At 43.7% G+C, this 15,505-nt stretch overlaps 1 protein-coding gene across 1 annotated transcript in view; it reads left to right on the top strand.

The window, feature by feature from the left end:
- The first annotated feature begins 278 nt into the window (after positions 1 to 278).
- The window catches only part of ATP10A (ATPase phospholipid transporting 10A (putative)), a 1,364,682-nt gene continuing 1,349,455 nt past the window's right edge, over positions 279 to 15,505 (top strand). Inside the window, exon 1 of the mRNA XM_069636588.1 lies at positions 279 to 1,595. Coding sequence (XP_069492689.1) covers positions 1,117 to 1,595 — 479 coding nt within the window. The 5' untranslated portion in view covers positions 279 to 1,116. The remainder of the gene's footprint in view (positions 1,596 to 15,505) is intronic.

Here is a 15,505-nt window from a genome sequence, read left to right as displayed (position 1 = left end):
GTGCAGCCAAGGAGACAGCCGCTCTCGAATGCTTAAAGCAACGTGTTGCTCATGAAAAACACGAACTTTTCCCTGAGAGGAGAAACACGTATAGGCTCTTCAGTTCTGTGTTTACACGTATACGTATCCCCGTTCCCCACTCAGGCCCCTTCAAGGCATTACACAAAATATCTAAATATGCGAATTAGCTCCTTTCCCTGGCCTCGGTGGGTGTGCAGCAGAGGGGCGGAAACCAGCCCCGGGCCTGTGGGAGTGGCGAACGGGAGGGGCTCGGGCTGCATTGGGACCTGAGCTTGACACGGAGAGGGCAGCGGCTCCGAGGCAGGAGGCAAGAAAGTAGCACCGGCCGGGGAGGAACTGGGGGACTAAACGACACTTAAACGGAAACGCTCCCGAACGTTCCCCTCCCAGCTGCGGGCAAGAGAACACGCGAGGAGCAACACAGAAAGTTCAGTCCAGACCTTGTAAAACGAAACTTCTCTGTCCTTTTCGGCTCCTCGTGTTTGTGTGTAGTTGGGGAAACTTAAGGAGGGTCGGCAATCAAGCGATGATTAATCACTTCGGAATTATTGGATGGTTTTGGGCGACGTGTGTTCCGCTACACGTTAAGCAGCGAGGCGAATTTGAACACAAACGATGGAAGAAGTATTGAGGAGCTGATTAATGGCAGAGAAGCGAATTGGGCGCAATCCTGGAGGGGTTCATTGGTGAACGAGGAGCCAGATGTTCACTGACGAGTTTGTGGATCCCAGGTGATCTGGTTGGTCAATGAGGAGCTTGTACGGAGAAGCTGGTCCACGAGCCGCATTTAGATCACTCTGGAACTCAGACCCCGGTGGGGTGCGGGCCTGGATCCCTTTTTGATCACTTCTGCGATTCCTATCATTCTGGGATATAGATCAACCCCCGAGGCCTTTTGGTGCTGTGGATAGCCACCGTGGAGCGCTGGTTTGTTCCTTCCGGGCCAGCATACGATCGGCTGGCAATTAATGTGATAATAACGGGATCACTTTTGGGGATTACTTAACGTGGACATAGCTGTAAAGTTGGGGGCGTGGACTGATCCCTTCCAGGGTGTGCAGAAACACTTTTGAGGGAGTGAAGGTAACTACGGTGATGGAGATGGGAAGGAAGGCGACTGGGGAACCCCAGAGCCAGGTTCCTGACGAGGAGCTGGAGAAAGGGAGGAAGAGGAGGAAGAAGGGGAAACGGGAGAGCCGGGTGCGGGCCGTACGCTCCAACCTGCTCTATGATGCCGGCTCCCAGAACTTGCTGCTGTCGCCGACGGCCAAGGCGGCCCCCGAGAACCCCAACCGCCGCCTGCCCGGCAACCGTATCAAGACCACCAAGTACACGGCGCTCTCCTTCCTGCCCAAGAACCTCTTCGAACAGTTCCACCGCCTGGCCAACGTTTACTTTGTCTTCATAGCGCTACTCAATTTCGTCCCCTCGGTGAACGCGTTCAAGCCCGAGCTGGCGCTGGCGCCCGTGCTCTTCATCCTGGCCGTCACAGCCCTCAAGGACCTGTGGGAGGACTACCGGCGCTACCGGTCTGACACCGAGATCAACCACATGGACTGTCTTGTCTACAGCAGGTAAGCCTGGCCCAGGTGGGCCTCTGAATGCCACGCATAGATTGCAGGAACGTGAAGTGGCTCTGCGAACAACAATGGCTCGAGGCCTGATGGTGGCAAAAGTTGTAATTACCATAGCAAATCCGGTACATGATAGGCAAACAGAGCATGCCTAGGCTGGGCCACCAGGTTCTTGTGCATCGCGGTTTTACATGCATGATGGGGCAATAAGTCATCAAGGTAGAGTAGTGACCGCCTAGGATTGGTGGCAGCAAAAGACCTCCTTGGCATGGTGATGGTGTGCAAGGTATCACACACTTGTTCCATTGTGTCCTGGGTATGATGGTGACTAAGACGGGAGCCTGCAACCTCAGGCACTCCAGATGTCTTGGACTGCGATTCCCATGAGCTCTCACCAATTACAACACTAATGCGTGTGGATTGGAGTTGTGGTCCAAAACATCTGTAGAGGCAAAGGTTGCTAACCCCAGGACTAATAAATACACCCTTGTCAGATCAAAGCATCCTGCATTGATCCGTGCACTTTTTGCATGATGCTGTCCATGCCCTTTACATTGTGCCATGCCAGATACACAGTGCATTGTGGGTACTGCGATACTCGGGCCATGTATCTCAACTTCTGTCACTTTTTTCAGTGCATGAAAGGTATGAATCGTGGGAATCCTAGTGCTACGGAGCACTGGTTTCTAGTGGTGGTAAATGTGTTCACGGCTTAAAAACTATACAAGAAATCTCGAATAGTAATTTGAACTGCATATTTCTGATTCCCAAAAACCTTATTACATGGGCACGATTCGTGAAAAGGCCACCAACCAGTAGTTACAGTACTTGTCCTTGGTGTTGATGGAAAACCCTTCCCTTCACTTCTGATAGTCGAACATTGCCCACTGATCCATATTAATTTCACCAGTCCCGCTGGGCCTCTGTAATGATCCGGGTGTCTTGGCCATGACATCTGGATGTTGATGCTGTGAACATGTTCTGTCTTTTCCAAATTCACTTTCCTCCCCATACCCAGCATTCTACCCCCTCGTTCCTGCCCCCATTGTTTTTAAAGGAGATGTTGTGTTTCAGGGAACACCAACAAATACGTTCTTTACGTGCGTTTCAGTTGTTTAGCGCAGGTATTCTGTAACTCTCTCAACTTGTTTTTAACTACGATTTCAATGTTCCTTCACCATTGGTTATACTGACTAGAGATGAGGGGAGTTGTAGTCCACAATATCTGTCAAGCCAAAGGTTGCATCCACGACATGACCTGCATAGCAGTACAGTTGTATATTTGTTGACCTTTTCGGGCTGCACCCTTTCTGTCAATGGTCTCTCAATAGGACTGTGGACTCTTCCCAGTTTGCACTAGTTTTTATGACAAATTCTTCTATTGGTGGACTGGGGCGGACTGAGCATTGATGAGTTTGGGCGCCCATCAAAGACCCCATGGCTGCTCTGGTGCTGGTTTAGGGCTGCCTCCCCGTGTGGTCACTGCCCTCCCTGTTCTGTTGATGCCATGGCTGTGTCAATCGAAACCAGGCAATTTAAAAAAGCTCACATTCGATAGCTCACTGCATGTTGCTGAGATCAGTTCTTACTCTGCAGAGAATGTGCTCGAGGGCGTGGGTATAGAAGTCTCCTTATTTTTTTGGAGTGATGAGCCCCAAACCGTTCATGCTGCTGTGTGCAGAGAAATAGCTGGAAGATGTTTCCTACGGGCTGCAGGCCCTCACTGCCCGGTTTGCTGGTGGCCTCGCTGTCTGCCCCTATAGGTGGACGCTTACGAAAAAATATGATGTCTATCCAATAAGATGTTCGAGTAGGGCTGGTTCTGCTCCCCGCTGGCAGCCATTTCTTGCATACTTCATATATTTAAGATGCTTCGTATTACCGGCTCTTTCACCATTCAGCCGTTCAGTAGCACTGAATCTCTGTCTTGCATTGGCAGTATTGATTTTACATCAGGGAGTCATGAGTGTTTGCCCATAACTTTGTTCTCTTCGACATTTGTTCTCGTCGGGGTAAGTAAGACAGAGTTGGAAGTTTTCCCAGGGTGCTGTTGCCCTGCTGCCCCCTTAAGATCTGGCAGGCATGTAGTTCTTGAAAGGAGCATCTTTCAGGTGGTTCTTGTGGTGGGGATGGTTGTAGGGAAGGCTAAGCCCTCTCCGAGACTGGAGCCTTGCACCTTGATGGTTTTCACTCTGCACTTACTTAATCTGGTAAAGCTGAGGGTCTTATTAGCTGGATATACGCTTCCAATCAAGAGGCCTAGTGGGAGACCAGATTCGGTGGGTTATCGGGCCTAAATGCTTCGTATAGGCTGCATTATCTTGAATTTGATTCTTGGCTTTGCTGTAAGCCAGTGAGATGCTTTCATTTCAGGTGGTGTTTGATCATGTTATCACTGATGTAGGGGTTTCTTTTTGGTTCTGCCTTCTTGTTAGTTTTTTTTGGTATGCGCGTGAAGATAGTACCAAAGTAGACTCTAGTGCTTTCACGACTTCCATGAGGTGGAAAGTTGGGAGCAGTATGCACACATTCCATACATTATCCATTGTACGCTTGTGCTATTGGGGGTGGCGGTCATCACGTCGGACAGAGGAACAGTTCTGGTTGATCAAACTCCACATTCTGTGGCAGTAGCGTGACTTGTTCCAGAACCCCTGGACAGTTGAAGGGTTCAATTATCCTGCAAGTTTCTCCCAGCACCAGGAAATAATATTCCCGCTATTCTGACGCATGTCATTATCCACTGTATGGTGATTTATATGCATTTTCATATTATTCAAATCTTCCATTTTTAGAATGGTGTTGAGTGTGAAATCTTTTGAATACCAGAAATAATCTACAAAGTATTTGTATTTTTTAAAACATTGTCTTTATGTATGCACCCCTAACTGCAATATATCATTCACTTACTCTGTTTATTTGTGAACATGCAAATGCATTGTGGAATTGTGCACCAGTAGTGACCTATTTAGGTGTGCAGTGTGGGGTGTCTCATCTACATGCAGTCGTAAGGAATTTGCCCCACCCTCCCTCCAATGTAAGTGGTGCAACAATATCCTGACAAATGGGCCTCAATACTATACATATTGTTCGGCAAAGTGTGTCAAGAAGGCTGTGTACCTGCTTCATGGCACGATCAATTTTGATTCCAGTCTACAAAAAAGGCAGCAGAACCACACCTTCAAATTACCGTCTATTGTCCATGTTGGACGTGACAAGCAAAATATTTGCTACCATATTATTTGGAGAGCTTCAAAAGTGGGCTGATGCGCTGAATATAATGGGTCCATTTCAAACAGGATTTACAATTGGATCCGCATTCCGCATTTATGCCCAATAGCCTGTTTTTTGGACTCCTTGGCCGGAAGACCGTGAATTTAAGGAGGCCCAGCCCTCCATATGTGCTGTATGTTTATTTGAAGGTGGCATTTGACACTATTAACACTACCAAACTTTGGCAAAAACTAAGTAACTATGGCATGCCATCCCATATTCTGAGGGTTGCCATGCCACGTCATGAAGCAACAACTGCTTTGGTCCAGTTGGGGGGGTGGAGGGGGCTGGCACCAGCCAAATCTCGCAAATGGTGGTGTCCAACAGGTATCTCTGCTGGCCCCCTTACTATTCTTTTTATATATTGTTAATTTGCCTGATCGCTTGAGAAGTGTTAATAATTGCCCTTCCAAATTGGGTGGTACACATGTGGAATGGTTGTCTTATGCAGACATTGTGAGTTTAGATCACGCATGTGGGTCTGCATAGGACGCCTATGTAACTTGGCAGATATATCCGTGAAGACTATCTTATTTTGAACATAGCTAAGACAAAGTGCATGTGATACGGTGGAAAGAGTAGTAATAAATCCCCTTACATCTTGCAGAGGGATTGTGGAGTGTGTTAGCGAATATAGATATTTGGAGTTGGCGTTTGGTCATGGAAATTATACAGAGCTAATAGTTGACAAGGGCAGAAAAGCATCTCTACCGACCACCTAGATACAAAATGTGCGGGTAGCACATATCAGGGATTGTTCTGTGTATAAGAAGAGCTTTTGTTCTGCTATAACCTATGGATTGGCAGCGTTGACAATTATTGATTTCATTGGTTTAAGGTGCTACAAGGTAGATTCTGGAGGGCTATTTTTAACGCTACCGAGATCGGTTCTGATTGAACTGTTGAGATTGGAATTTGGCTTGAGGTCTCTTAACTGTTTGGTTTAACAGAAAGAAGGGGGCCTTGTATATCAAGGCAATGAAGGACCTCAACTGTCAACTTTTGAAACTCCTAGGCACTGACTTAATAACTAGTTGCCTGAATAGCAAGCTGTATGCTTGGAATAAAGTCGTATGTAATATATTTAAGTTGATAAATTGGACACTAGATTGGACAATTTGATTTTTGCCTGTTAAAAACAGAGTTTGAGAGAGAATTTTATCTGTGGGATTGGGGAGAAACCTTCAAACACATAGAAACGCTTAAACGGTATTCCGCCTATTTGTAGCTGGAGTTATGTTTATTTGGGACATCAAAGTTATTTGAGGAAATGCCCATGAAATATTATAAGAAGGTTTGATCTATTGCTGAGGATTGACCAACTTCCTATCTCATCTACAAAGGTTCCCCAATTGTCTATTCCACGAGAACAACTTAGCTGTTGAATGTACAACATTCTTATAATAATGGAAACTGCTCAACATGATATAGAATATTATGATATGATAGGTTATTTATAACGCGCTTAATACTCTGAGGTTTTGAAGAGTGAACCCGGGGATCGAACCTGTGTTGCTCTGTGTCATCTTGCTTCCAAGGCGAGCATGTTGCCCCTTAGCTATCTTCCCAAGACATGCAATAACGTCATGTAAAGAAATGACTATGCTGCATATGAGTAGACCTTCAATTCGTAGATGATTTGGAATATGCAGTGAGGAGTTTTGGCACTATTGTCCTAATTCAGGCAATATAGCCTCACTTATAGCTTCATAGGATATTTGGAAAGAAGTGGAGTTAAGTTATCCATTAATATGGGGATTTAATGTCAATTGATGTGTGAGAATTGAACCATGCAATGGTTTCGCATTGATCATATTGTAAAGTATTAGGAAACCATTGAAACATAATTTTAATAAAGTAGCTTTGATCTTACATTTTTTCTTTGTATCTAATTTTGGAGTTTGTGCTCCCTGTAAGGATTGATGAAATAATTCGTACTATCTGAATTGTAACATTGTTTGTATCAATTAATGAAAAATGTGTATTGAAATTTAAATGATACAGTTTGCTTTTATGACGGAAACATTTTACTGTGTATGTTGATAATGATTGATAATGATTTTATGTGGAAAAACGAATGTAACATAACAGAAATGAAAAAATAAAGTTAGTGGTGTAAAGAGCCCTGTGCACCTATTGGGTGCTTTGAAATAGTCTTCTTTTCTGCTTTTCAGAATCTACAATATTTTCGTAAGTGCAGAGATTTTCTTCTCAGACCAGGTAGACTTAAGTCTCTGGTGCTAGGTTTCGGCCTCTGGTCAATAGTATAGACCAGTCTCTCCTGATTTAAGTGACTAGATCATTTTTCCTCAGTTTGTTGCTTTCGTTCACTAGTATGAAGTAGGTAATTTTGTGTCACCGGGAGTGAGTGAGTTTTAGAGGGTGTCTTATAGGTCAACTATAATTCAATCAAACTTACATCTTTATGTTTGTGATTTAGAACCCATGGGAGATAAAGGATTGTGTGGGCGAGAGGGTTATGCATTCTCAACAAATCATGTTGGCTTCACAAATTTAAATTTGGTTTTATGGATCTCGGTTGATTATTTGAGAGTTCAGGGGTTGAAAATGAAATTACTTGTTGCAATAGCAGCTCTTTGGTATTGGGGATCATCCAATAGGAAGGGGCTGTGCTACCTGTGGGGAACCAGGCGACAATCAGCACCACAAATCTAGCTTCCACATGATTCAAATGTTACCTTTGTCCAATAATATGTGATCCATTTTGCATTAAATTCCCCCCTAACCTTTGTTTCATTCTTCTTTTATACACTTACCCAAACACAAGTTTCAAGAATTGAGCGGAGCTGGGAGCTATTTAGCTCTTGCACGTTGCCTAGAAGAGCGTAGTTTGCTTCTGGTGGACGTTGGTATTAAGCTAAGCTATTTAACCCACCCCCCCTCCCTACATCCCCGGGACAACTGATGTCAAACAAATAGCCATATGTAAATTTAACTTTGTGTATTTGGGACCATCTATAAGTAAACATTCGGGCACAGCTTTGCACCAAGCATAAGGGCATGAACAAAAATAGACCGTTAGAACAAGGATGGCAAGAGGCTGGTTTAGTAAATATTTTAACAATGAAATTCCAAGTACAAAAACAATCATTTGGTGTTGCTAGACCAACATAGGTTTACAACAATCTTTCGTTCATCACATTATATAATAAATTACAACTCCTATTCAATCCATTGCACACATGCACTTCCTATTTCTCCTTATTGACAGTAGGTTTCATAATATATATATGACCATATAACAATTGTTATTTGCAACATAACATACTTGTACACCCCTTTCTTGTATAGTTGTGTATATCTATTCAACACTAGACGATATTGGTCGACCCGTGTTTCAGTTGGTTATTTTAGGCTTCAGAATATAGCCCTCGCATATCCCAACCTCCTTCAGGACAGAAGCTGAATGCACATTATGTCTCACATCGGAGTCCATGGAGTAGGAGACCTCATCTAAAAAAGTAAACACAATTGCACACTGTTACCACCATACTAGATTCTTACCATCCTCATTTCTTCAACGTGCGCAAGGCATAAAATAACCGGTATCGCATCGCAATTCACTGGACAAGAATGATTGCTTTTCATTTTATAAATCACGTCGCACTAACTGCTATGTAATTTGAGAGAAGGTGAGCATGCTTATTATTCTTTGTACCAAGCTCCAGAACAGTACAGGACCTATACAGAGGAAAGCAGAGATCCAGGCTGCAGGCTGACCCCCAAAGTCCACTTTTAATGAGCACTTTGGCTGATGGAAACTGCAAATAAGGGTGACTGTGTGGGAGTGTGTCCGTCTTTCACTATAAACAATGGGAGGGATACAGGATGGCACTAAACAAGTTAGACCTTTCTCTCTGATATGATATGATATGATAGTTTATTTATATAGCGCCTATACACGATGTGTTTCAAAGCGCTTCAAGGCAAGGGAAGGAAAAAGGGAAAATAGAATGACATTCTTACATCATTGCTTCCACCTCTGTACCCCAGTATTTTTCTATTTCATAATTTGTTTGCTCACTTTTGCACCCTTCAAAGGTCTAACCCTTTTTTTATGTTCACTTTGCTCTCCTGTATCCACCAACCCTATAACTTCTGTTTCTTTCTCACACATCTTGCTTCCTAAATTGTCTAATTCCCCTCTCTTCCCTGTCCACCTTTGCTGAGCTCTATATTCCACTCAGACTGCAACATCCTTAAATATGATAGGCCTTCATGTGTGCATGCAAAAGGCTATTTTGTCATGCATCTGAAAGGATGTAAAAGGCTGAGTGTGCACATGTGCATTTTCTGTGTGCATACATGTGAAAGGCTGCAGTTGTTTGTGCCTGAAAAGCTATGCTGCATATGAAAGGCTAGGTGTGCACATGTAAGGCTGAAGTCTGTTGCATGTGAGAAGTCTGCATTGCTCGTGCGAAGCTGCGGTGCCATGGTATGTGTTGCTGTGTGTATTGTACATGTTACCATTTGGAGACCATCTTAATTCAATGACAGCACCAAAAGCTAAGATTATGGTTAACCCATTCTATTGTCCGAGCCAAGCATGCGAAGCATAGACTAGTCTCTTTTTAATGAATGGACATGCCATGTGATGGGAACTTGATATGCATGCTGGAATTATGTTCATGACAAACATGAACTTTGCCTTTGATTGAAAGTTGCCAGGTTTATAATTTAAGTGGCCGTGCAATACATTAAGCCTCCCCTAATTTGCATATGTATTGACATTGCTGGAAGCGATACCACAGTAAATGAGCACATATGTAGCCTTGGATATTAAATGTGATGATGGTAAGTTTTTATAAGCCAAGAGACAAATAACTTTGCTGTTCCGATTAAGTGGCATTATCATTATTATATATGAAGCAGTACCTTGAGTGAGCTTTTTTTGTGTAGCATAGACATTTCAACTGAATTGCTCGTGGGCACTTCTGTGAGTTCAAATGATTTGCCAAGGATCACACACGTTAGTTAATTGTGAAGGCGGGATTTTTGACCAGTCTGCAACATAAGGCCCATAACCAAATATCTTCCCAGCTTTAGTTGGGAGAAATAGTACTTTGGTTTTAAATAACACACTATTTTGTAGAGCTGTTTTGAAACTTACAAAAAAATCATCATCCAAGCTGAATAATATATAAACCCATGTTGAGAACAAACACTATGGTCGTAGCTTTAGTTACTAATTCTTGAATGGAAAATTACAAGAATGCAGAGTAATTTTAAGCTAAACAACACCCTAGGAGTTTGGTAAATGTACGTTTAAGACTTAGACAAACATAAAAGGTATTGGATGATAAGGTCACCTTCTTGTGGTCATTGTTTCACTGAACCAAGCTTGCTACTGCATATCATGTGATGGGAAAGTGAACACTTGTCAGAAACAATGGTTCATCAGTGAACCACCACTAATAAGGAGCGTGCCATTTAAAGGCTCTGCCGATAGATGTGTGTTTATTTTATTTATTTTTACATTTGTATAGCGCACTAAGCCCAAGAGCATCAAGGCACTGTTGCATGATCAGTTACTCAGAAATGTACAGACATTGGGATAAGCACAGTCGTAATAGTTATTCAGTAAAAGTTACTGTAGCTAAGAAGTTCAGACCAGGTAAGGGCCTGTGTCCAGCATTCAGGTAAACATATAATATATTATATTGATTATATAATGTTTGGAGCAGACTGTCATGGCCCCCAGCTATGAACTAGCACATATGCGAGACAAACACTGCATGCCGCTTTATGTTTGGCATAATTCAACACACAAGTTAATATGTAAGACAGATATTGTATACCTCATTATGGCTGGCAATAGTTAATACATGACCTACGGTCGGGAATTCTGACACCCTTGCCTTTCTCCAGAATGGAGACACACATTTGAGGAAGTGTGATACTCCGACATGGCTGCATCGTGATATGGATAGGTGACTTTTCCGTGGCACCTATAGTGATTACAACTGCAGAACTACTAACAATAATAAGTGATGCAGACTGATTATTACCAGCAGAGCAGTGCGTAACATTTCTCCCTAACCTACACACCATGGCACCATGTTTTCTAAGTACATCTGTGACATGGGTTGGCTCACTTAACACCATAAGGATTGAGGCAAGTCCGACAAAATTGGGTTAAAAGTGTGGCTGCATAGTGATTTGATCACACAGTAAGAGACGAGACAGTCGGTGGCAGGTCTCACTGCACCACTGATTATGACATGGCTCTGCGATAAAATGTTTCCAACATCAATTTCCAATGTTGGAGAAATGACACGGGACTCCCACCAGCACTAGAGACAGGTGGGCGGGTCCATTAAAGATATGAAAGTCTAGACAACGGCTGTGCACCCTATGGATAGGGTAATATCAGTGGGTCGGCTGCAATATCCCTGTAAGAGGAATACTTGCGTTTCCTTTTATGGTCCGATAAGTTTAAAAGCAATTTAAGCCTGGCGATAATTATAGAAAATTTGACTGGCGCATAGAACATTTATTACAGTCCTGTTTCTATGCTTATGATGCTTTAACACACTGTTGACACCAAAGGGCGGAAGATGAGACGCCCAGTACGTGAACTGATTCCAGAGTGACGAGGTGCAAAGCGATAAGGAACTGATGGACTGGTCCCTATTCTGTGACCCTGCTTGAATGCGGGTTGTGATGCCACACGCCTTCATGATAACAATGCATGAGGGGATAGAGGTTAGTTGAGACAAGTTGCAGCAAGCAGGGATGTTGCTTTATTATATAACGTTTGGAGCAGACTGTCACAGCCTCCAGCTATGAACTAGCACATATGCGAGATGAACACTGCAAGCCGCTTTATGTTTGGCATAATTCAACACACAAGTTAATATGGAAGGCTGATATTGTATACCGCATTATGACTGTCAATAATTAATACATGACCTACGGTCGGGGAATTCTGACACCCTTGCCTTTCTCCATAAAAGGGACACGAATTTGAGAAAGAGTGACACCCAGACATGGCTGCATCGTGATATGGACCAGAGGTCTGATTTGGTCACTTTTCTGTGGCACCTATAGTGATAACAACCGCAGAACTACTAACAAGAATAAGAATGACACAGACTGATTATTACCTGCAGAACAGTGAGTAACATTTCTCCATAACCTACACAAGGAAAAATGAGGGGGGTACTCTGGTGCTATAATTTAATAGGAAAAGACAGGGAATAGGGGCATGCTGTCTCATCACTGTATCTATTCTCACAGGCTCAGTCGAGAAGCTACCAAATTGCCTGAGCATTTAGGATTTGGTCCAAATCTTTGGATCACCTCCAAGATACAAGTTGGAGGTGAGTCCAATTCATGCAATAATGGAGAAAGTTACATGCAGAAGTCATTTGTGCCGCATGTTAAAGAAATGAGGATCGGAAGAATCTAGTATGGTGGTAACAGGGTGCAATTGTATCCACTTTTTTAGATTTCTCCAACTCCATGTACCCCAAAGTGAGACATAATGTGTACTCAGCTTCTGTCCTGAAAAAGGTTGGGATAGTAGAGGGCTAAATTCTTAAGCCTAAAATAACCAACTGAAACACGTGTCGACCGATATCGTCTGTTGAACAGATAAACAGATCTATACAAGAAAGGTGTAGAAATATGTTGCAAATAATAATTGTTATATATTATGAAACCTACTATCAATATGGAGAAATAGGAATTATGTATGAATGATTGAGTGCTTGTGTGTGATTGAGTGAATTGAATAGGAGTTGTGATTTATTATATAATGTGATTGCAAGATTGTTGTAAACCTATGTTGGTCTTGCAACACCAAATGATTGTTTTTGTACTTGGAATAAAGTAAAATGTCATTGATAAAATATTTACTAAACCAGCCTCTTGCCATCCTTGTTCTAACAGGCATTTTCTTTCTATATCCTTGTCTTAACTGGAGCACCGTACAGTATCTCGGTACCTTTTTTTGATTTTGTAACCAGCGTAAGGGGTCATAAATAATGGACACAATTCTATGTTTGCATGTTATGTGGAAGTTAGAATTGCGGTAGACTATGTACTAACTCCTCGTTCCCCATTGGTAGCTCCTGGTCACTGGCTATTGCTGGATACCCAGGTGCTACTTTCAGCTCCCGCTTATCCAATCCTAATGTTGATCTCTGCAAACATATAGAGTGAACATTGTATTGGTATGGTTGTCGAGGGGCCGTCTAGCAAACTGGGCAGCCATTGGCCAAGCGGGCCTTAATTGCCCCCCAACAATTCAGAACACCACTAGACGCAAATGTTCCGTGCAGCATGTAACATTGAGCGACTGATGTGAGTTGTGGATGCTGAGTGTTTGAGGACAAAGGAGAGAACAAGATTTAACATATTAGATGCATGACTGTTAAGCTGAGTTTTGAAAAGGGATAAACTACCTTGCTATTGTGTAGAGGGGATCCTTTCCCTGGATGCTTTGCAACCTTTGTCATGCCAGGGGGTTAGCATAGATATGATCCTAAGTAATTTATAACGTGCCTGTACAGAAGTGTGTCACTAAAATTTAGCTATCCACCCATGGCACTTTTGTGTACATTGTGGCATACTGGATCAGGGCTAAATTAAAAAGAAAGGCTTTGAGGGCCACCCTGAAGACTTATTCTGGCAGATTGGGCTGTGATGTTAATTTGGGTGGTGAAGCTCCTTCGCCCAGAGTATCTTGTTTTAGAGCTAACCGCTTTGTAGGGGGAGGACTGATGTAGGGATCTGCTGTGGTGCATGCAGTGGCTATGTAGCAGGAGCAGCCCCGCAGCAGGAGGTTGACAGGCAACAAGTTGCCTCACCAGAAGAAACGAAAGAGAGCCAAACCTCGAGGGACAACAGCCGCTTTTGAAAAAGATAAGCTTCCCCTTCATCATGCATGCTGCAGCGTGTGCTGACCCGTGTGCTCAGGTAGTCTGAGCACACGGCCCACGCTGCAGCCTGCAAGAAGAGGGAATCAACGGCACCCTCAGCACAGGGCCCTATAAGCGCGGGGCCAAGTGCAGCTGCACCCAAGCAATGTGCATTTCAGTCATTGGCCAGAAAAGAGAAGCGTTTTGAATTTGATTCTTGCCCTCATTGAGTTTGTTACTTTCTGTTGGTCGTGTTGGTCGTGTTGGAGAGTGTGGGTATGTAGCAAGTTCACCTCTGCACAGGTATTCCACTGGACCCTTTGTGTACTTTCTTTACGGGGGGCTTACAAGAACCGGGTAGTTGAAGCAAATGTTCCCCTTTTCTGAGCCACATCTTTTCAGGGCAGCATTAAAATGACTTCTTGCTGCATGCGACATATTTTCTGGTTCAAATGTTTTAAGCAGGCAACAGGGATTGGCCAGGGGCAATGCCATAGGATTTAAGGCATATAACAGTGCCAGATGCCACAATAATTATCATCGCTCCCTAATTATCATCGCTCCCTGCCGCAGTCACCCGGCAGCACATATAGCCCAATGTCACCAGCACCAGATGGGAAGGGAGAAAAACCAGGGTGCTAATAGCAGCTAGGTGATGAAGATCTAAGAGCAGGAAGAGGCCGGGAGGAAGGGACAATGGCAACAAAAGAAGAAAGAAAGGACTGTCACACCAAGTGCCGTCGGCACCAGTCGGCATGGGGTGCATCCTAGCACCCGGACAAAAAGGAGAGGCAGCTGGAGGGAAACTAGTCCTTCTTGGTACTCCCAATGGAGCACCTAAAGTCATCCCACCCAGAAAGAAGAACGACAGCGAGAAGGGAAGAAGCGGAGAAGGAAAGGACAACAAACGTTCGCAAAGTCGTGGGAAGAAGATGGCGGCAGGGGCCAGTAGGACACTCTCTGGCCCACGTGCCCAAAAGTACAACTAGAGATGAGACTTTTTATTATGAGTGCAATTTTTAAATTAAAAATGATTTTATGATTTATGTATGTGCAATACAATCTGCGGCCTTTTATTGCCAACACTAAATCCAATGTCTGTCATCTGTGGGGCAAACTCAAAGAGGTTGGGTTTGCGGGGAAGAACAAATGGTTGCCATCTCTGCTCCCCAGCTTATGACATAATGATTTGATGAGCAGGAGCTAAAAAAGCTCCAGCTATCAACAATCCTGCCCGTCCCCCGCCTGACCACCTCCCCACTTGATAAGCGCAAACTATAACATTTTGTTGATTTATATATGACCCATTATGTGCCCCAATGTTCCTTTTTATACACCTTCCCAAACGCAGCTAATGCCAATTAGGCATGCTTGTGTGGCCCCATTTGGCCTGTCAAGTGACTCCTGAAGAAAGTGGCTCCAAGCAGACACGACTCCCTTCTAGGCTCTGCAAAGGAATACATCGCCCCTAGTAATTTTGCTCCGTCCACGGGTTGTGTTGAGCAAGAGACCGTGCAAAAACACGGGAACACCACGTTTTATCATAGTTTCTAACTCATTCATGAATTCTGTTTATCAGGTTTGATCTAAATCTGTAAAAAGCTATACTCGATAAAAGCATTGACTGCCACATACACCTGGACGGCGAAGCCGCATTTCTGCACCTGCTTTTTGGCTGCTGCTGAGTCAGAAACCAAACATTTTTCCAAATGTTTGATGTTGCGCCAAGCCTCCGCCCAATGTACACTCCCC

The sequence above is a fragment of the Ambystoma mexicanum genome, chromosome 7p, assembly GCF_040938575.1.
Source record: "Ambystoma mexicanum isolate Mex_15411 chromosome 7p, UKY_AmexF1_1, whole genome shotgun sequence".
NCBI classification, from domain to species: domain Eukaryota; kingdom Metazoa; phylum Chordata; class Amphibia; order Caudata; family Ambystomatidae; genus Ambystoma; species Ambystoma mexicanum.
The sequence above is the reverse complement of the archived record's forward strand: the minus strand, read 5'-3'. Positions and strand labels throughout refer to the sequence as shown.